Here is a 23,688-nt window from a genome sequence, read left to right as displayed (position 1 = left end):
TTATCTCCCCTGATGACCATCCAAAGCTTCTAGAAGTAATAACAAACAAAAATTTGTCAATCACACTATTAAGTCCATCAACAAAAAACTTGGCTCCCTGCACAGAGCCAAACCTTTCCTCACCCCCCCTAGCTAGGGTAGCTATTGCAAGATCACTCCTCCTCTTTACCCTTATGTATGCCTCCCCTGTACTCACTAACCTATCCAAAACCGATCTCAACAAATTATCAGGATGTTACAATCATATAGCCAGATTCGCTACAGGCATGGCTTTTAGGACCCACCATTGCCAGAACCTCAAAGCACTGGGATGGCTAGAGTATCCTACTCTTCTACAGTTCAACCAGCTTATAGTAGTGCATAAAATACTCCATCAACCTGATAACACCCCTGCCCTCAAAAATATTCTCACCCCTTATAGTGCCCCCAGGCCATTACGCTCAGCTGATAAACTAATGATACACACCCAAAAATCCAACAACTCTGAAGGCGATGCTATATTTGCCAACTCAACTGGTAAAATCCGGAATCTACTCCCTACTACCGTTACCAAGGAAACCTCACTACCCCTATTTAAAATTGAACTCAAAAAATACCTCACATCTCATTGGCTGCGCTCTTGTTTTAAACCTAACAACTTCACCAATACATGTCTGCTGTTTAGCCAAGTATCTATGCCTCATAGCATTTGAATGTCTAAGCATTGTGAATTATGAGATCTGACTGCATTCTATGTTCACATTTTCTGATGCGTCTTTGCCAATCAGATGCAAGTCTGCACATTGTGTATATTGATATCTGCCTGTATTCTTTGTCAATATTTTTCTAAACATGTTTGCCTGAGTTTATCACTCAGTGATGTATGTACTGCCTCTTTTTTGGTATGTAGAGCTTTTCTCCCTGGGCCTCCACTGAAAATGGACATGTATCCGTCAGACTATCTCAGTCAACAAATGTAAAATAAGTAAATACTGACCATAACATTCCATTTGTGTTGTCCAACTCACCTTCATTCTCACCTGGTTGGGTTTGGAATCCTCGGTTCCAACTCAGCCTTGTAGAAAAGCTTAAGGTCTTCCATTAGCTCGTGGGTAAATTCCTATCTCATCATGCACTAGGAGAGCTCCCCAGATCTTGTTTGCAGCTACAACTAAATAAAGGTCACTGAAAAAACTTGTAGAGCAATCAGGACGGTCAGAGACCATTAATAGCCAATTGCATCCGCTCTGTCTTCCAGGAGCGAAGGCTGGTTGAAGTAGGGTGGGATGCAAGAATGAAGGCAAGATGCACAACACACATGGAACATTACGGTGAGTATATAAATTCTTTATGAGATGTTGTCTTATCTCGCCTTCATTTTCAGCTGGTTGGGACAGCATCCCTAGCACCATCTTTCTTGGGTGGCACAAGGGAGAATACTCTTCAGAACAGTGGACCCAAAGGAGGCCCTATTCCTGGAGGCTAAATCGACTTTGTAATGAGTGATAAAGGTATGTGGCCTTGCCCATGTTGCTGCAGCACAAATGGTATCAATAGGTAGTCTCGGCAGAAAGGCAGAAGAGTTTGCAATGGCTCTTATAGAATGAGGTTTCACCTCCCCAGAAGGTTCTTTGTTTTGAGATTTGTAAGCAAAGGTAATACAATCTGATATCCATTTTGAAAGTGTGACTTTAGACACAGGAGCACCTTTGAGTCTGAAAAGGATAAAAATTGGTCAGATTTCCTGAAGTCCTTTGTCCTATGTAAACAGAAGCGTAACTACTTCTGAAAATCCAGTTGGTGCAACATATAATCTGCCTTATTGGAACAGTTGGGGAAAAAACTGGTAGTTCAATGGATTGGTTCAAATTTGATTCTGAACAAACGTTGGGTAAAAAAGATAGGTTTGTTCATAGTGAAACTCTTGTTTCTGAGAAAAAGCATGTAGCGAGGTTTTATTGACAGCACTTGCAGTTCCGAAACTCTTCTCGCAGAAGTAATGGCTATCAAAGGAGTCATTTTCACAGTCAAAGACTTGAGTCTGCAGGATGATGCAGACTCGAATGGGGGGAAGAATCAAATGGGATAAAATAAAATTCAAATCCCTTGGTGCTGGAAGGGCTTTGATAGGTGGTCTTGATAAAAGAGTATCTTTAAGAAAGGCTTTGCAAAGTCTGTGGGACATCACATTGGGGTCTGATTCAGCTAGATGGATATTGGATATCGCTAACTGAACATGAATAGTAGCTGCAGCTGCTCCTTCATTAAATAGCTTTGCTAAGAATTCTAGGATGGAAGCTATTGGGGTATAAAAAGGATCAATGTGACTACTCAAAGCCCATAAGGAAAATCTTTTCCATTTGCTTCTACACAACTTTCGCATCGAAGCTTTGAGAGACAAAATCAGGATATGTTTTACTGATGAAGAAAGGTTAGGGAGCCTGACTATGGATGGAATGGGAGCAGCCAAGCTGTCAACTTGAGGGTTTGAAGGGAAAAGTGGAGCGTCCCTAATGCATGAGTCAGGAGATCCAGAACTGGGTCCATAATCCAAGGCTCCTCCTGGACATGACGCCACAGGAAGGGAAACCAGATTTGACGGGGCCAATATGGGGTGATAAGAATCAAGTTCCTTCCCAAGAAATTGGCTTTCTGAATAACTCTGGGTATCAATGGAATAGGAGGAAAGGCACAGAGGAGACCCGAGGGCCAATTGTGTACAAGTGCATCCCCTGGTCACAGCCCCGGAGGGTGGATCAAGGCAAAGTAGTTGCTGCATTTGGTGTTTATGGATGTGGCAGAGAGGTTGCAGCAAGGCTGGCCCCATTTGCAGAAAATCTTTACCACCACTTCCAGTTTTAGGGACCACTCATGAGGAATGAGAATAGCTCTACTGAGTTATTCTGCTATCACGATGGATTTCCCCCAGATGTGTGTTGCTTCCAGAAAGCATTGGGAGAAGGTCACCCGCTCCCATATGCTCAGGGTCTCCTGAAAAAAGGAGTAAGATCTGGTTCCTCCTTGTTTATGTACACACAACTGACATGTCTGTCTGTATTGCATTAGTTCCCAGCATAAGAGAGTCCTGGAATGGTTGCAATGCTAAAAGCACTGCTCTCATCTCTAAGACATTGATGTGCCAAATGGGCCTCGTGATCCTGTCAAGTGCCTTGGACTCTCTTTCCCAGATAATGCCCCCCCCCCCACCCTACCTGAGAAGCATCCGTGGTCAATGTGCTTAATGGCTGGGGGAGAACAAAGGGTCAGCCTAATGTCACCTGTGTGGATTAAAGCCACCAACAAAGGTCTTTCTTGCAAAATTCTACTATCAATATTTGGTGGGATATGGGTAGTTCCTGCATGGACCACTGAGTGAACAGAAGCCACTGTAGAATTCTCATGTGCAGGTGTGCTAATGGGATCAGGGTTATTGCTGCAGCTATGGTTCCCAAGACTTTCAGGAGTGTTTTTGCTTGTACTTTTTTCTTGGAAAGTAGGTTGAGGACTTGACATTGTAGAACTTGAACCTTGTCGGAAGGAAGCTTGGCCATCATATTTGAGGTTTATATTTAGTTACAGTTGATCTTTAAACTTTTTTGTATTTGTATTTTTGTAATATGCTACAAACACAAGTGTTATACTAATTTATCAAAGGTATTCAACTTATTTTTCCCTTACATTTTCCTGTTTTTAACATTCTTTTAACTGAGTGATGCTATACAATTTGCCTTTAGCTTACAATGCAATACCTGTAATTTCACGATTTCTTCACTAGATGGAGTATAAAGTTAATTTAAAGTTAATATTCAAGTTGGTAATTTTAACCATCTAGTCCTATTAAATGTGTTTTTAATAGTATTTTAACTTTATAATTTATTCTTTGTAGTCAAGTGTTTTACTATTAAATGTGTTTTAATTGTGGCAACACAGATAGATGCAACAAGAAATGTTTTTGGTTTTAAACTAAATTAACCTTTTAATTAATTCATTAGCCTAATCAATGTAATTAAATGAATGGTATAAAAGCATTAGTAGTGTGAACAGCCCACATCTGAAGAAGTGATTTTTAATGTGCTGCGTTTCTGTGGAATAAAGTGAACTGAAGTGTGCTGAGCCGTCCGTGGGTTTTTTTCACAATTTTCTAAGCTTGCCCTGCTCAGGGCTTTATTGTTTTGCCTGAAAAGATGCTTCGCCTTGTGGATTACATCATATTTGAGGTATCTAGCTCTGCTCCTATAAAAGCAATACGCTGAGATGGCAACAAGGAACATTTTTCGTAGTTTACTGGGATTCCCAGGTGACAGTAGAGATGCAAGGTGGTATCTCTCGCTTCTGTTAGTAGATGTTCGGTGGTGGCGGTTAGGAACCAGTCGTCTAGGTATGGAAACACTCAGAATCCTAGGTATCTCAAGTGAGCCGCAATTACTGTCTTACAGTTGAACACTCTGGGGGCTGCAGGGAGGCCAAAGGGCAGAGCTCAAAACTGGTAGTGACTGGCTCCCAGCCAAAAGCACAAGTGACTCCTGGATCTTCTGTCCATTTTTATGTGGTAGTACACATCCTGGAGATCTACAGAGCACATCCAATCGTCTTGTCCCAGGAAAGGGAGTACTGACTGCACTGTTACCATCTGGAACTTTGACTTTCTTACTGATATGTTTAGTTTGCTGAGATCCAGGATGGGTCCCCAGTCCCCCACCCTTTTTTTTTTTGGAACTAAAAAGAACCTTGAGTAAATTCCAGAATCCATCTGGTCTGCGAGGAGAGTTTGGATGACTCTTGTCTAGCATCTTTTGTATTTCTAGGGTTGCCTGTTCCCTTTGACTGGGTGGAACGTCCGGGATGTTTTTCACGTTTGTGTGGGAAAAGAAAAGGGTATGTAGTAACCTCTGGATACAATGCTTTGTACCCACTCGCCTTTTGTTATTGTTAGCCAGGCTTCTGGGTACAAAGATAAGCGGCCCCCGACTGCCTCCAGAGATGGACAGGCGGGCCTCCTTTCAGGAGCGCTGAATGGCCTTACCAAGGAGAGAGTCCCTGTCGCTCTGGTTTTGCGGACCCCCTCTGCTGCGTGGTCTGCATCTTCCATTAGCACTTCCCCCTCTGCCCCTGGGAGAAGAATCACCATGTGGATACGGATTTTGAAACCACATTTTTCCTCCTTTTTGACCCTTTGGATAAGGTCTGGTAAGTAGGTAAAAATGGACTGCTACAGCAGAGTCTCTTTCATTCTTGTTCACACCTGGTTAGTGTGTCTTTGGCTTTAGGCCCAAACAAAGATGAGCCATTGAAAGAGGCGTTCACAAAAGAAGATTTAAAGGGCTTTGCACAGTCATACAAGTGCATCCAGGAATGTTTCCTTACAGAAATTCCTGAACCCGCTGCCCTGCTTGCTCCATCTGCTGCATAAGAAAGGAGCCTCATGGAGGAGTTGACCACTGAGGTTAAGGTGGAGAGCTGAGAGGAAACCTTCTCTGATACCCCTTCAGCTACCGAGTCTTGGAGAGCATCTCCTAGATCTTTTGGGAGATTTCTATGAAGTCTAGTAAAGTAAGTCAGATAATTCAGCGATCAAAACACAAAAGTCGCTGAAGAAAAGATGCACTTTCCATATCTTCCCATCATACGAGACCCTCTATTTGGTGGGTGGACAGCAGAGGACGTCTCTGAGAGTTCCTCCTTGGTGGCTGCCACCACCACCATAGCATCTACTGAGACTCCTTTGTTTAGAAACTTTTTGTCTGCTACAGAAGTGATGAATTTATTTGGCCTCCGAGGAACAGGTTCCACTGAATCTGGAGCCTCCCACGCCTTTCGAGAAACTAAATCCGTCGGTTTGTCGAAAGGCGGAGACACCCAAGTGGTAGAAGGGTAAGATCCAAAGGCCTTCAGGTATACAGACTCCTCGGAAGGGTTGATGGACTTCCAGCTGCCTCTCTGTTTTAGTATTTCTAGGATGTCCGTGAAGGAGACATTCTTAGAGGGTGACCATGCGGACCCTTCTGAATCATCAAGGTCTGTATCCGATGTGATGGACTCCTCTGGGGAGTCTAAATGCTTCCTCTTACATAGTCTCTTCCGAGGGACCTCCTCAGAAGGGTATTCTGGAGAGGTTTTGGAAGAGAGAGGGTCACCCACTCTGGCATCCTGAGGCTCAGGATCTCAGCATCTCTGTGGATGCAGTGGTACTGAGACAGACACTGGTGCCTTTGGGGGAAGAATGTCCTGACCCGAGAGTGGACTTGTCTGTGGAGACAGCACTCTTCTCATAACCTCGAAAGCCCCCCGGCCCTTGGTCCAAAGAAACTCCCGTCTCAGAAGAACTAGAGGGAATCCCCAGAACTAAGGAGGGGGGTGGCTCCAAGGCTGAGGTAGGAGCAGAGCCGATGCCCCGAGAAGCAAGTTCAGAACAGACAACTGTCTGATCAAACTCCCCTCTCCAGACCCGACTGAAGAATGTCGGCTCCTAGATTTCTCAAATTCGGATGGAACCAAGAACGTCGGAGCCGAAGATCCTGTGATAGGTCTTGGTTCCACTACAATCGGTTCTGGACATTCTGGCTCCAAGGTCCAAGATCATATCAGAGGAGGAACAGACGGTGAAAGGGTAGGTTTGGTCAGTTCTGAAGCCCTCTGGTTTGGATCCGACAACAGTTTGGCGAGCGCCAGTGTCCTTAATAGCCTCTGCACCACACGATCCACATCATCATCATTGGACAGGCTTCTGGAAGATCAAGTGGAGGGAGCTGGAGATTTACAGGACTGCAACAAAAGAGACCTCAAAGTGGGAGATACCAGTTCCAATTCTGGGAAATGAAAATGAAATTCTAAATGAAATTCTAATGGCTCCGAAATTGAAGGAGTCGATGTAGAAGGCTTCTCGGGCCCGACAGCCTTTGGATCCGAAGATGAAACTTTTTGTAACTTTTTTGATGCCTCCGACTGAGCACCTGAGGAAGAGGACCTTTTCCCTGACTTGCCCGATTTTGAAGAGGGGGAATGGCCCAACTCTAAAGGACCCCCACTTTCTTCAATAGCTTCAGAAAAAGGGGTCTTCAATAAGCCTTTCAGAATGAGTTTATTCTTTCTCTCTAGTAGTACTCTATGACTAAAGGAGTGACATATGACACAAGACTCTTGAAGGTGTACCGCTCCCAGACAGTGCACACAAATGATATGTCCATTAGTAACGGACATTTTTTGACTGCACCTAACACATTTCTTAAATCCTGAGAGTTTAATTTCCTTAGCCTCCTTGGAAGACATTACAGTAATCGGCAACAACAGAAAAGCAGCTAATAAACTACAGAAAAAATGTAACTATACTACTACTATTTAATTTTGTTTTACTATAGGAACAGCAAGAATCACCAAAAACACTAAGGAAGAAAAGACCTCTAATTTAAACGTGCTAGTCTGGTAGTTTAGAGAGGAAAACAGCAAAGGCAGCTCTCTAATTTAAACTAGCCTGCCTATAGTTAAAAGGAAAGAAAGCCCTCTAAAAAAGGCTTAAGAAATAAAATGTAAGCTAGGATAAGTTAAGGAAGGCCTTGCGAAGAAAACGACTGCCAACAGGAATACAACAGAAGAAAAGGTGAAAGAGCACACAATTTACTTAATAAACACTAGCTATAATATCACAGTTGGAAAAAAAAACTAACAATTATTCAAAATATGTAAATAACAAAATTCCACTTAGCCAGAGCAAGTAGGAAGAGCACCCGATCTTGTTTAGTGGTCTCCTAGTGCATGATGGGATAGGATTTTAGCCATGAGCTAGTGGAAGACCTCAAGCTTTTGAATAAGGCTGAGTCGGAACCAAGGATCGGTTGGTTCAGAACTCATCCAGCTGAGAATGAAAGTGAGATAGGACAACATTACATCCTCAGTTACACCAAGTACAGCTAGTAAATGGGCCATGGTATGCACTTCAAATACATTATGCAGGTCCCTTGTCAACAAAAAAAGGGAGGGCACAAATATGCGCGAGTAGTAGTGGATGCCTTTTCAATTCTTACAGAATAAAGCAAATAAACAATACTACATGGGGAATGGCACTTTTCAATTCTACACTGACTGTGTAAACAGTACTGCAGAAGGAACTAAAATAAAGGTACAAGAAAACGTATATTGGTTTGTGTTAATTATTAAAAGACAACCATGCCCTTATAAGTAATTAGGGTACCATCAATTTGTATGGTAGTAAGACAAAAATACCAAAAATGCATTTTAATGTTTCAGTAATGTTTAATTAGCAGGCTTCAGTTTAATACTATACTCCCTAGGTGGAAGACATTACACAGAAAATGGAGATCATCCTGCCTTTTTGACAATCTTTTAAAAGAGAATCTCATCCACAGACTGAAAAAACAGGTTTATTTCATCAAATCTTGATGTTTCCTACATTTTAACACCTACGGTTGCCACCTTTCTTTGTGGCTAAAACTGTACTTAGGGATACCCCTTGTACCTGCCATAACCCTGAATGTGCCCCGCCTACTTTCCAAAGGGAACACCCTCTTTTTCCATTCGTGATGCCTTTTTTCCTGAGGATTTACTATGCTTTTTGTTCCAATAATCTGTTTCCTTTTTGAAACAGAATACCGGAGTTTGTACAATGTTTTTCAGACTATCGGACAATCAGTATGATATCTGGATACTCCGGGGAAAAAAACAAACAGGTGGCAACACTATTAACATCAGTTTTGGACTCTATACATCTTTTTTTATATACATTTTTACATGCAATTCCAGAGTCTACATGGGGTCCAGCATCTTGATTGTTTAGTCTACCTCTAGGTATCCCACAATGGAGTGTTTGCCTTTAAAATGTTCCATCATAGTCCCTAAGCTCCTGTCAATACACTGACTTTACATGTGCATTCACATATACCCTGCTTTCTTTTAATCAGTCAGGTTTAATTACCATTTCTTACTTTTCAACAGCACAGAACAATACTCTGTTCTCTTACTTCTTTTTCTTTCTAAAGTGGCAAATGTTCATTCTTTTGTTATGCCTGAGTTGTATTCCTTAAACTCATCTCTCCTCCACTCTAAACACTTGCCCTTCATATCTGCCAAAGTTGCAAAGGTAATTTGAGCCATTTGCTGCTGTGATTGATAGCTGACAGCAGGAGACAAAGTTCATGTGCTGTTGCCTTGCACTACTTACAGTGGGACAGTTAGTTTTGCTGCATCGTAGCCTCTTTCTGTCCTGAAATTTTAATCCTTACTACCTACTAATTGGTAACGCATTGTTTGGTAAACCTTCCAATTTCATTTTTCAGGGACTCCTGAGAAAGCAAAATTCTTAAATAACTCTTGTCACAAAGGCCATAAAAATGAAACATTTTGTTTTTATAAAGCACTGTAATGAACCTTAAGACTTTCGACATGCACTTTCTGAACAACAGTAATGCAAGTGTAAACTATCACATTATTATGTAACAGTAATCACTATTGATTACCTGAAGTTATGAGGGACAGGTCAAAAGTAAGATTAAAAAAATCATGAGCATTCTGCAAAATCAGGGATATTTGAGATGCATGGTCTTGGGCTATTCATCTCTTATTGTACGGTTGTCTGTACTTGCTCCCGGTAATTTGTCTCTTGCAAATGGAGGATTTAGCCACGTCTGCAGTAATTCTCTTAACCCAGTAAATCATCATTAATGCAGTTTCTGTGATTTATTTTTCTCGCGTTGTAACTCAGTATGCTGTTTTGCTTCTGATTCCAGGTACTTCTGCTTTTCATTCTTCTTTATAAATCCATCCCACATATTACTATTTATTGTATTATGTTAATTCCCTTCATTTTTAATTCCAAGACAGCAGCACTGATGTTTCTTAAAGCTTCCATGTCACTTATTACAATGAAAGTAAAGTTGTTAAAGACATCCAGATTCATATACCTGCATCTGAAGAATAATACAAAAATGTCAGAACAGGTTAAAAAAGAATAATCTGGATTATAAGGGTAGGCTGTGATGAGGAACCAGGGATGGAGGCACTGTGGGATACGTCTGGGAGAGGAGCAGTGGGAAGCATGGGGTTAGGGGTCATGGAACCCTTTGTCAAAGCACCGTTTCACATTCACCTGTCTGGCTTTTTGTCAAGTTTTTGTGTTGCTGTAGAGGCTATGCTGCCTCTCTTTCTTTTGTTATTAAAGGCTCTTCACACTTCTCTAGCAGTGTTTCGAGTTATGATTTGGGTTGCACAGATGCAACATGGATACCACTAGCATTTCAGTGTGACAATTGGTATCATGTTGATTGGTGGGTCAGAGCCATTAGTTATCCCTTAGATTTTTTAGTATACAATGCATACTGAGCCAAAATCGTCTGTAATTAAGCAGAACAACTAAGTCCCCAAGCTCTTTTCACAAAGCAAAGAACTGTACTAAAATTATGTTATTGTAATCCCATGACAGTGATGGCTTTACTGCATTCCTCATCAATGATAACTGGCCAGGCTTTTATTTCTGCAGTGCCACTGTTTATTTTGTAAATGTAAGCACGTGCTTTCTGCTGTTTGTTTACACCTTCATGACCCATTGTGTGTCTCTGCAGTGCAACACCTAGTGTGTTAATCACTTGCTAGAACCATTTACTTGCTGGTTGGGGTGATGGACTGAACAACTGCTGTAACATTTGCATAAACTACTACCTGTTACAGGTTTTTGTTACTGGTCTAAGTTAGGTGTTCTAAATGTTTTGAACATTTTATTTTGTAGATTACATTTCACTGTAGTAATGTAATATTAAGGTAGCGCTGTGTTACTGCTTGTATGATGCCTTGTTCAGTATTTTGTATGCAATCTATTATCTGTTTGCAACTGGGGTTAGAGCTTGATTATATATAATACAGTGTGTGTGTGAAATACTTGTTTACTGGGGCAGTGCACTGATCAGCAATTACCAAGTTCAGGATGAGCCTGAATGAAATTTAAAACACTTCATAAGCAAAAAAAGACATATGTAAGGAATAACACAAGTAGCTCAGCTTAGACAGCATATGTACATTCTAGTAAACAAAGTGTAATGGTACAACATATACATTAGACTGTCAACTGGGCAAGCCTTCAGTAATTCTTTGACAGCAGCAGGGAGGTGGAAAGAACAGAGAGATTAAGTGTTACGTTAGTTATTTAGTTCCTGTTTACCAGGCTAGTCCCACTAGAATAGTGATCTGTCTGCTGTGATGTGACATGGATGCTTTGTGCTGAACATCAGTGCTTGAGTGAACTGGCTGCCATAATATGATACTGAGGCTTGTCACAGACTGCCTTGCAAGCAAAGTTTAACAGATATTCAGCCCATCATCTATACTGTCAGCAAAAGGCAATCAGTGTGATATGGTAAAAGACATAACATACTGCAGTGTCAGGTCATGGTCTATACATTTGGGGGGGGGGGGTATGGCTGTAATTGTGCAGTTCAGTGCTCTGGACCCGCATCTTTTTTGGGTGGGTGAGGTGGGGTGCAGTAGGACTTTGATGTAAGAGACTTGGCCGTTTCTGCAGTTGTGGTAATGGTTTCTGTGGCAAGGTTAACAATAACTGTATTTGTATACACAGTCTCCCAGCCAAGCATCCAAAGCAGTGAGCCAAGCTGCTTCCTCTCTACCCAGGATTGGTGAGCTGGCTTGTATGTGTATAAGCATTTAGGTAATTAAATGTACTAGAGAAACTCGCCATTCAACCCAATATCATATTCATGGAGAACTTCAACTAAACTACTATAAACTGGGAGTCCTACACAACCCCAAACATTCCAACTAGTCCACATGGCCACTAGGAGTGCAAACATACTCGACCCAGTCCTCATGAACGTGGGTGAAGGTTGCAAACCCCCCCTACACACACACACACACACACACACACACACACACACACACACACACACACACACACACTGTAACATTCTCACAGATCAGGACAGACCATGAAGCTGTCTCCTCTGAAATAAAACCTGGGACACTCTTTCAGGAATTACTCCAAGGCAAGACACTATGGCAAAATGTAATGAAATTAAAGTAGCCTCCTAGCCTAAGGAGGATCACAAGGCATTCTTCAGCCATGTCAAAAACCTCAAAGGCAATACACAACAATAAGTAACATTAATTGTAAATTAAGGTACCTATACTTAGCCAAAGGATATAGCAAATTTACTGGCCAATAAGATCCGCTCCAGCTTTATCCTACTTTTTCCCCTTGACACATCTCAATAAGTAATCCCAACTATAGTTATCACTAGGAAACAAGTTCTCAATGATCTCCAAAAGGCCAAATACACTGCATTGATGGGTCCTAACAATTTCCCAAGATTCCTCCTAGATAGCAGGAAGCATGACCTGAAGGGCTCACCAGAATGACTATTTAACCACAGCCTGTAAACAGACTTTGTGCCAAATGAATGTAGGACTGCACCTGTTATCTCTCTGCACAAGGGCAGGCTATCTATCGACCACTTACCAACTTACAAGTCTGACTTGTTTCGTATGTAAAGCCACAGAAAGAATTATGGACATGATAAATAATGACACTGAAAACCTTCAGACACTGCACCTAACCCAGTTTGATTTAGTCAAGAGCAGGTCATGCCTGCTCAACCTGATGGACTTTAAGTCATCAAAGCAATGGATGAGGGCAAAATGGTACATAAAGCCTCTACCTTGATCTGCCAAGGCACTCTATATCATATCACACTCGAGCATTGTAGACAAGCTCAAAATATTAGGTGTAAACTCCTACGTCACCCACTAGACAATCAGCTGGCTTACAGACAAGTCCCAAGAAGTCTCCATAAAGGTCAGTCCCCAACAGAGTTCAGCAAGTGCTTAGTGCTGGGGCAGCTCCCTTTTGGCATCTTCTCTGAAGTAAAGTCTAATGTAACTGGCCTCTGGATGACCAAGTTCACAGGCGATTGCAAACTAGACACATTCACAGAATCCCCCAAAGACACAGATACTCTCAGATAAGATACAAACTAATAACTGGTGTCAGAGTCATGACCTAAAATTCAATGCCAAGAAATGTATAATAGTAACCTTGGTAAGACAGCCATTCCAGGAGTGGGCTTTTGTGAATTCAACATTTAACAGTGTCATTTAGTACAGGTAGGGTCTGTCGCCACAAAGGAGGCAGTCAAGATGGTTAAGTAATGCATTCTATCCAAGCAAAGTAGTATTTGCCTAGTCAGTGCATGTCCTTTCATCATTTGTCTGATGCAGAGATATGAACCTGGATGTCTATAATAACTTACCTTTCATTGTAATAAGTGACATGGGAGCTATAAGAAACACCAATGCTTGTATCTTGGAATTAAAAAGGGAAAGGAGTAAACATATTTACATAAACACAGTAAATAGTAATATGTGGGACGAATTTATAAACAGGAACGAAACACTGCAGTTACCGGCATGAGAAATAAAACAGTGAAGGGGGTCTGCATACTGAGTTACAATGTGTGAAAAATAAATTATAGAAGATGCATTAACAATGATTTACTGATTTAAGAAAACTGCTGCAGACGACTTGAATAAATTATCCAGTTGCAAGAGACAAATTACAGGAAGCAAATATAAACAACAGTACAATAAGAGGTAAATAGCCCAAGACCATACATCTCAAATGTCCCTGATTTTGGAGAATGCTCGTGATTTCTTTTAATCCTACTTTTGACCTGCCCTCATAACTTCTCAGGTAATCAATGGTGATTACTGTTAAGTCAATAATGTGATAGTTTACACTTGCAATACTATAGTATAGAAAATGCATGTTGATGCAAAAAGTCTTATTTTAAGGGCATCATTATGCTATATAAAAATACAATGTTTTAATTTTTTACAATCTGTGTGACACAATTATTTAAGAATCTTGCTTTCTCAAGAATCCCCAACAAACTAAATTGGAAGGTTTGCCTAACAATGTGTTACCAATTAGTAGGTAGCAAATATTAAAATTTAAAGACAGAAAGAGTCTATGGTGCGGCAAAATTAAGTGCCCCACTGTATTTAGGCAGATAGTACAAGGCAACATGAACTTTGTCGCCTAATATGAGCAGCAAACAGCTCAAATTACCTTAGCTACTTTGACAGATACAAAGGGGTGGTGTTTATGAGGACGGGAGATGAGTTTAAGGACTACAACTCCGGCATAACAAAAGAATGAAAAATGACCACTTTAGAAAGAAAGTAACAGGCATCGAGAATACTCTTCTGTGTGATTATTTCTATTTGTCTTTCAAGTGTGATTATTCTTATTTGTCTTTCAAGTAGTCACTGAAAAGCAAGAAAGGGTAATTAAATCTGACTGACTAAAAGAAAGCAGGGTATATGTGAGGAAAACATGTAAAGTCAATGCTTTGACAGGAGCTTAGGGAGTATGACTTTAAAGCCAAACACTGCACTGTGGGATACCTAGAGGTTGACTAAAACATCAAGATGCTGGCCCCCATGTTGTTAGACACCGGAATTACATTAAAAAATATTTAAAAAAAGTATATAGAGTCCAAAAATGGTGTTAAAATGTAGGAAACAAAGACATAATGAAATATTTTTTTTTAGTTTGTGGGTGCAGTTCTCCTTTAGGAATGGCCAGAAGGACTGACATCTGCATATGCTAATTCCCCAACCATGACGCTGTAGCAGTGATCCTTATGAACATCCACCATTATCTTTTTCTTTAACTACACTGAAGAACAACCCTGCAACATTTATGCATCCACTTTATATATCAATATAAACGTTCAGATAAACCATGGTGTGCATTTTCTACCATGGAAGAGAGAGTTTTAAAAGCTGCATTAAAGTAAGGTTAAAAAAAATTACCTTTATTTCCTCAAAAAAATTTGCTGTTTCGCCCTCTATAATTGGTTGTAACATCTGGCTCCGACGTTTATTTGATGGTGAGCCCTAAAAACACAAAAATGCTTTAATCAAATTATAATAGTCATTAAAATTTTCAAAAGTATACACTTTTTTATCTGATGAGCTGGAAACCTACTACAGAAATTTCATCAAAATTTGAAGAGTTTGGGTGATAATCTAATGACATCATGCAGTCCAGTGTTTGACTCTTTCAAATACGTCCAGCTAAAGAACTTTGAGATTCTTAAAAAGTTACTTAAAGGCCACTCCTGTAGACACAGACTTAAGCATAGTGCGTTTAACCAGTTAGTAACTTAAACCGTAAGCAGGATTTTCACAACAAATTAAAACAGAGACAGATGTGCCATTGAAAATATCACCTTTACTCAAACATCAAACCATGGACTACAAAATGAGATACCAAATAATAAAATAAAAATGAGAAATTGTTGATATGTAGGATGGCTGCATTTATACTTTGATGTGAACAGAGCAGCTCAGGAAGCAGGACAAAAAAAAGCAACTCCTGGCAGCAAGTGGTAAACAACTCAAAGTTGACCATCAAACAGCATCACAGTGCCCCCCCCTACCCAAGCACAATTTATCAACAAGCAGGTATACCAAGTCAAATGCTGTCCATGCTGTTCTATTCAGTACGTTATTTGACTTATTTGAGTTAAACTATGATGGTCTGATTGGGCAAAACTCCAATTTTCAGTGGAGTCCAAGTGAAAACCTAGAGTCATGCAGGTTATAGTAAAAAAAAAAAAAAAAAAAAAAACTGCAGTGATAGTAGAAAGCCCATAGACCCACAGCACAAGCAGAAGAAGCAGTTTTACATGTCTCACACAGTAATATACAGCTATACATAGCAGCTTGTATACAACACACAAAATTGCATGAGTTTTTAAACAGCAAAAAAAAAAAAAGAAATCTCCGTGGTACCCCCGAAGTCTCAAACAACCCACTAAACAAGCACCGTGGGTACAAAAACAAATCACTGTAAGAAACTTCTCTGTGTGTAAAATTTTCAGTCCATATATCTCTGGTTAATCACTGTATATTAATCAGATCAGACAGTAGTAAAAGTAGCGAACAAACTCATCTTAATTTAAAAAAAAAACAAAAAAAACAATATATACATAATATGAAATATTGTATAGAATTAATAAGTATTCGAAAGTAATCCAAGCAAGGCAGGCAGTCTCCGTTTCCAGTTGTAAATCCTTTATTAAGTACACAGACAAGCGATCCAAGTAAAACACAATTAACAGAGTAATAGTTTCGTCACAAGCTTTCTAAATATATATATATATATATATATATATATATATATATATATACACTTTTTATCAGGCAAGGGAGTGGTCTACTGTGCTGCAAAACAAAGTGTTATTGGTACACATGTTAAATTCGCTTCCCATCCCCCATCAGTGTGACATTCGAGCTGGTCCTGCCCTACTTAGTAGCTGTCATAATAATATAACCCTTATGTACTTTAAATAAAATTTATAATATGGTACCTCTTATTTAACCAGATTATTAAGTCTGTGATTTTATCCAAGACAATATACTACATGGCTGGAAATATATCAACCTTAGTCCATTTGGCAAACAAAAATATATATAAATATACACTTTGCATGTAAAAAATCAAATGTAAAAATCCTATTCTATTTTCATAACCTATTGTTAACAAAGATCGCTTTCGTCCTTCTAGACTTCTTCAGTTCTGTGTACAAAACCCCTAAAACCTATCTATAAAAATATTATTGTATAATTACTAAGTATTATTACACATCATTTTGAATAAAGTGGAAAAAAGAGAACAAGAAAAAAATAAGAAAAAAATGTATGATGATGGACACAAAATATATACAAATTAGAACTGATTTAACATGGTATTTAAAGCCAACTGGTAGAACAAAATAAAATAAAATTAGTCATGTAAACAATGTGGCAATTTTCTAAGTTCCAGTACACTTTTAATTGAACAGTAGTAGTTTAGTCCAGGCTTCCTAAAAGAGTTCAGCTTTAATTGCCACGAGTTCATCTTTCTTCAGAATATTCGGGATGTCTCCTTCAAGATCACCCATGTCTATGCGATCCAGGATCTGGAACGTAAAACCTGTCTCTCTTTTATGAAGAGAAAGGTGTTTGGTTAGTGCATTATTTTTATATCCAGAGCGGATTTCTGACAGATGACATGAAATCCTATGCTTAAGTTTATTTACAGTCTTGCCCACATAGAATGCATCACATTCATTGTACTGTGCCCTGTAAATTACTTTTGCAGTGTTACAGTCACCCCCTGCACTGGTCTTAATTATTTTCTTTAAATAAGGGAAATAAAAACTATCACCTTGCTGAATAAATATACAAAATGTACAATTAGCTTCACATCTTTTAATGTTTCTCTCATATGGTCTAGGTTTAAATTCAACAAAATTTCTAATGTTCCTGGCCTTCCGATTAACAAAGGATGGGGCTTCACCCAAGATGTTAATCATAAAAGGGTTTCCCTGTGACAGTGGCCCAGTTTTCTTCAATAACATTTTTGATACTGTGATAATCCAAAGTGTATGTCAGGATGCAACTATTTTTGCATTTGTTATTCTCTGTGGAATTTCTTAAAATTCTCCTACTCGGGAGGTTGAGTGAAGGTGCTTCAGTCCTTTTCAGTTCTATAACAGGTTCCAAGATGTTTTTTAACATCTGACTTTCATAGCCTCTCACTAGAAAATCATTCTCTAAGTTGTTCAGGTTTCTCAAAAATGGTTCCATCTCTGTGGTAATTCGAGCTAATCTATAGCCTTGGGACTTCACTACATTATACTTGTTTTTTGTAGGATGTAGACTTTTACTGTGGAGTAATAAGTTAACCCTCATTATTTTTATGAACAGGTCAGTGGTGATTCTGTTATTGTTGGTGTCCTTGGAAATCTGCATATCTAAGAAAGTGGTTGAAGTATAGCTATGGGAAAAGTAAAACTTCAGGAAGGGGGTTGTTTGATTGAGGTAAGTAATAAAATCTCCAAGCTGCAAGGTGTCACCTTCCCACACAATAAAGATGTCATCAATAAAACGTTAATAGCATGTGATATTCTGCATGTAGTCTGTGTTTTTTAACACAAAGTCCTCCTCACACTTGCCCAGGGCTATGTTAGCTATGCTGGGAGCCATGGCAGCCCCCATTGCTATACCATTTTTTGTTTGTAGTGTTTGCCATTGAAAGTAAAGAAATTGAAGTCCAGTACAAGATTAATGAGCTTGCTTAACTTTTGCAGTTGTGCCTGTGTACTTTGATTACGTTTCTTAAAGGACTCCATAGCTGCTGTTATACAGTAATTGTGAGGGAGCACTGTGTACAAGGATTCCACATCAGTAGTTAATAAAATACTGTCAGCTTCCACTGTAATGTTTTTTATTTTCCTCAAAAAAAAAATCAGTTGAATATCTTATGTATGACTTATTCCTTTCTGCTAAAGGTTTCAGCAAGTAATCATGGTAAATGGTTGTTGCTTCAGTAAGGGAACCTCCACTTGCTACAAGTCTATAAGATGGGTCTTCTCGGTTTGTGTGTTGCTTTGGTATTCCAAAAAACTAAGGTAAATGTGGGCATGGGCTCCATAAATAATTATAAAGATTTTCAGTAATAATTTTTTCTTCCCATAATGTGTGAGATTAGTGTTCCATAAACCATATGCTCTTTTTATGTCAACCATGGTAAATACCTCCAGCATGTTCTCTATCTTTTGGTTGTAGCTAGTAGTATCAGTCACAAGTATACCTCCTCCCTTGTCTGCCTTCATTACACACCTAGATGTATCATTGCCTAGCTCAAGCAATGCTTTTCTTTCTCCCTGTGTTAATTTATAAAGTTTTTTCTTAAGAGTTTTTTTAAGTAGTTTCCTGATATCCATCTCGCATTTCAGTTCAAAAGCAGCTAATGTTTGATGTAGTGGTGGACAACAGCTACTAGGCCTTTTTACAGTTTCATTAATAGGCTTATTTTCAATATCATTAATTTTGCCATGAAACTGTACCCTTAAGCAGAGCTTCCTCACAAACATAAAAAGAGCATATGATTTATGGAACACTAATCTCACCACATTATGGGAAGAAAATCTTATTACTGAAAATCTTTATAATTATTTATGAAGCCCATGCCCACGTTTACCTTAGTTTTTTGGAATACCAAAGACACACAAGAACAGAGAAGACCCACCTTATATACCGGTGGTAGCAAGTGGCAGTTGCCTTAGTGAAGCCACAGCTATTTACCTAGATTACTTGCTGAAACCTTTATCAGGAAACAGTAAGTCATACATAAGTGATTCAATTGACTGAGGAAAATAAACATTACAGTGGAAGCTGACAGTATTTTAGTATCTACTGATGTGGAATCCTTGTACACAGTACTCCCACAATTACTATATAACTGCAGCTATGGAGTCTTTTAAGAAACATAATCAAGGTACACAGGCACAACAGCAAAAGTTAAGCAAGCTCATTAATCTTGTACTGGACTTCAGTTTCTTTACTTTCAATGGCAAACACTACAAACAAAAAAACAGATATAGCAATGGGGGCTGCCAAGGCTTACAGCACAGCTAACGTAGCCCTGGGCAAGTGGGAGGAGGACTTTGTGTTAAACACAGACTACATGCAGCATTTCACATGCTATTTAAGTTTTATTGATGACATTTTTATTGTGTGGGAAGGTGACACCTTGCAGCTTGGAGAATTTATCACTTACCTCAATCAAACAACCCCCTTCCTGAAGTTTCCCATAGCTATACTTCAACCACTTTCTTAGATACGCAGACTTCCAAGGACACCAACAATAACAATCACCACTGACCTGTTCAGAAAACCAACGAGGTTTAACTTATTACTCCACAGTAAAAGTCTACATCCTACAAAAACCAAGTATAATGTAGTGCAGTCCCAGAGCTATAGATTAGCTAGAATTAACACATATATGGAACCATTTCTGAGAAACCTGAGCAACTTAGAGAATGATTTTCTAGTGAGAGGCTATGTAAGTCAAACAAAAACATTCTGGAACCCGTTATAGAACTGAAAAGGACAAGCACCTTCACTCAACCTCCCCAATAGGAGAATTTTAAGAAATTCCACAGAGAATAACAAATGCAAAAAAATAGCTGCACCCTGTCATACACTTTGGATTATCACAGTATCAAAATTGTATTGAAGAAAACTGGGCCATTGTCACAGGAAACCCTTTTCTGATTAAGATCTTAGGCAAGGCCCCATCCTTTGTTTATAGAAAGGCCAGGAACATTAGAAGTGTTGTTGAATTTAAACCTAGACCATATGAGAGAAACACAAAGATGTGAAGCTAATTGTACATTCTGTATACATATACAGCAAGGTGATAATTTTTATCGCCCTTAAACACTATAAAAGTAATTTACATGGCACAGTGCAATGAATGTCATGCATTATATATGGGCAAGACTGTAAATAACCTTAAGTGTAGGATTTCATGTCATCTGTCAGAAATCCACTCTGGATGTAAAAATAATGCACTAGCCAAACACCTTTCTTTTCATAAAAGATACACAGATTTTTAAGTTCCAGATCTTGGATCGCATAGACATGGGTGATCTTGAAGGAGGCATCCCGAATATTCTGGAGAAACAAACTCAATGTGGCAATTAAAGCTGAACTCTTTTATGAAGCCTGGACTAACCTACTACTGTTCAACTAAAAGTGTACTGGAACTTAGAAAATTGCCACATTGTTTACATGACTAATTTTATTTTATTCTACCACTTGATTTTAAATACCATGTTAAATCAATTCTAATTTAAGTGCATATTCAGTTTCCATCATCATACATTTTTTCTTTCTCTTGGTCTCTTTTTTCCACTTTCTTCAAAATGATGTGTAACAATACTTACTAATTATAGAATAATATTTTTATAGATAGTTTTTAGGGTTCTTGTACACAGACCTGAAGAGGTCTAGAAGGACAAAAGCGATATTTGTACACAATAGGTTATGAAAATAGTGAAACTTTTAGTTATGTACTTACCATAACTTCGGATGTATGGGATCCATCTCGCCTACATTCACAACAGATGGGTTCGGAGCCGATCCATCGGCTCCGACTCGGCAACTAATACACTAGCACGAAGTCTCTCATTGGCTGGGCTACTGTGCCGCTGTGGCTCCAACTTCAGAGTCACTTCACTACCCCATGTCCCAAATATGTCTCTCCATCCAGCTGTTTTCACTCTACAAAAAGTGAAACAAACACATATTCCTTCTGCAGCAGCAGCAGTAGTCAGACTTATATCGCACTACCTAAAGAGCTTGCACAGCTGAATTTCACCTGCAGTTGGCAAGAAGTACACAAGCAACAAATAAAGTTAAATCTATGTAAGGTAATATGCAAATAACTTATTTTGTTAAAAAAGAAGTTATGTACTCACCATAACGTTCCATCTGAGTAAGTAACTTCATTTGTCAGCAACCTGTGGGTATCGGATCCTACCTGGATCCGAGCTGGCAGCTTTCTAAGCTAGAGATCTGAGCTCCAAGCTCCTCCCCCTTACCCATAATACCCTGCTACCTCCTTCCAATCCTCAGATCGTGTTTGCCCACCTATATAACCTCACAACGACAAAACAACAACCTGAAGAATCCTAACCTAAGGATTAACAAAGGACCTGAAAACCATCCTAGGGTTCAGGTAATCAAAGAACCAGGTTAGGGGGAAGGAGGGAGGGTCGGTTGCTGACAAATGAAGTTACCTACTCAGATGGAACGTTATGGTGAGTACATAACTTCTTTATCAGAAGTAGTTAACTTCATTTGATCATCAACCTGTGGGACAGAGTCCCCAGCTACCAAAAAACTTGGGAGGTCCTCAAGGAAGGATATTCCGGAGCACTACAGAGCCAAAAGCCACCCTTCCTCTAGGCACTAAATCCAATTTATAGTGAGAGAGAAAGGTATGAGAGGATGCCCAAGTAGCTGCAGAGCAAATGTCATCCAAGGGAACTCTAGACCAGAATGCAGCAGATGTAGCCACAGAGCGGGTAAAATGAGCATGAATCCCTATAGGCTCTGGCTGGTCAGATAGTTTGCATGCGAGTAGAATGCAATTAGAAATTCATCTGGCCAGAGTCACCTTCGACACTGGTTTACCCAAGAAGGGTTTTGCAAAGGAAACAAAGAGCTGATCAGACTTGCAGAAGGCAGCTGTTCTGTGTAAATAAAAACGTAACTGTGTATGAACATCTAACAAATGAAGCTTGTACTCCCCCCTTTGTTTTTATAGTTAGTGAAAAAAACTGGGGGATTAATGGACTGATTGAAGTTCGACTCGGAGGCCACTTTAGGTAGAAAAGATGGGTTAGTCCTGAGAGAGACTCTGTCCTTATGGAAAACAAGATACAGGGCTTTAATACAGAGGGGGCCTGAAGCTCCGACACCCTTCTAGCTGAGGTAATAGCTACCAAAATAAGAAGTTATGTACCTACCATAACGTTCCATGTTAGTTGTCTTCTCTTGCTTGATGGGTTCGAGCCGATCCCTCGTTCACTCGCACTTGCTAAGCTCGAGAGTCACTTTTACCAGCTCGAGGCAGCCCCATATCCCATGATGCAAGGCGGTACCCAGATCTCGTTTGCTGACAAAGGGCAATAGCACCAAAAAATACTTCCCCAAAGGAAGAGAAGAAAAAGGACCAGGTCTGAATGGTCTTTAGCATAACAGTTTCTTATACAAGGTGTCCAGGCCAGGGGGGAGAGAGAGGGTCAAGAAAGAAGGCGAGAAGACAACTAACATGGAACGTTATGGTAGGTACATAACTTCTTAATGTTAAGTTGTCAATCTCGCCTTCATTCTTGCTTGATGGGACTAGCACCTCTATCCTGGGTGGCTCACTGGAACAAACTCTTGAGGACTGTAGAGCCAAAACTGGCTCTGTCCCTGGAGGCCAAGTCCAATTTGTAATGGGAAACAAAAGTGTGAGGAGTAGCCCAAGTGGCGCTGCACAAATAGTGTCCAAAGGAAGTTTAGCTTGAAAAGCTGTAGAAGTAGCTAAGCTCCTAGTTGAATGTGCTTTAGGTTTTGAGCACAGCTGTTTTCCCCTGAGTATAAATTTCAGAGATGACCAAGAAAGCCATCTGGACAAGGTCACTTTAGAAACAGGAAGGCCTTTTTATTATCCGCATAGGAAACAAAAAGTTGATCAGATTTTCTAAATTTTTTGTTCTGTCCAAATAATATCTAAGTTGACGGTGGACATCAAGATAATGTAGCTTTTGTTCAGCTCTATCTGAATAGTTAGGAAAAATACAGGAGATCAATGGATTGATTCAGATTGTTCTTTGAAGCGACCTTAGGTAAAAGGTTGGATTAGTTCTCAAAGATACTCTGTCTTTGTGAAAACCAAATAGGGGTCGAACCGAAAGAGCATGAAGTTCAGACACCCTCCTGGCAGATGTAATAGCCACTAGGAATAAAGTTTTCCAAGAAAGATATTTCAGGGAACAAGAAACAGCTGGCTCGAAGGGGGAAGAATCAAGGATGTCAGCACTAAATTTAGATCCCACTGAGGAGGAGGATTCCTGATTGGAGGTTTTAGTAGGAAAATTCCTTTCAAGAAGGCCCTGCAGAGCCTATGGGACATAATATTATGATCTGCTATCCCGACATGAAAATTGGAAATAGCAGCCAATTGAACTCTGACTGTGGAAGAAGAGGAGCCTGCATGAAAAATCTCTGCTAAGAAGTCCAGGACTGCCTGAACAGGGCAGTAAAGGATCAATATTTTGGGCCTTAGCCCAATAAGAGAAACGT

The 23,688-nt window shown here is 39.7% G+C and overlaps 1 protein-coding gene across 1 annotated transcript in view; it reads right to left on the bottom strand.

The window, feature by feature from the left end:
- FAM13B (family with sequence similarity 13 member B) overlaps positions 1 to 23,688 on the bottom strand; it is a 2,585,606-nt gene that overhangs the window by 250,017 nt on the left and 2,311,901 nt on the right. Inside the window, exon 17 of the mRNA XM_044069837.1 lies at positions 14,809 to 14,892. Within this exon, the coding sequence (XP_043925772.1) occupies positions 14,809 to 14,892 (84 nt within the window). The remainder of the gene's footprint in view (positions 1 to 14,808; positions 14,893 to 23,688) is intronic.

The sequence above is a fragment of the Protopterus annectens genome, chromosome 4.part0 (assembly GCF_019279795.1).
Source record: "Protopterus annectens isolate FY-2018-M chromosome 4.part0, PAN1.0, whole genome shotgun sequence".
NCBI classification, from domain to species: domain Eukaryota; kingdom Metazoa; phylum Chordata; order Ceratodontiformes; family Protopteridae; genus Protopterus; species Protopterus annectens.
This window is presented reverse-complemented; position numbering and strand designations above follow the sequence as displayed.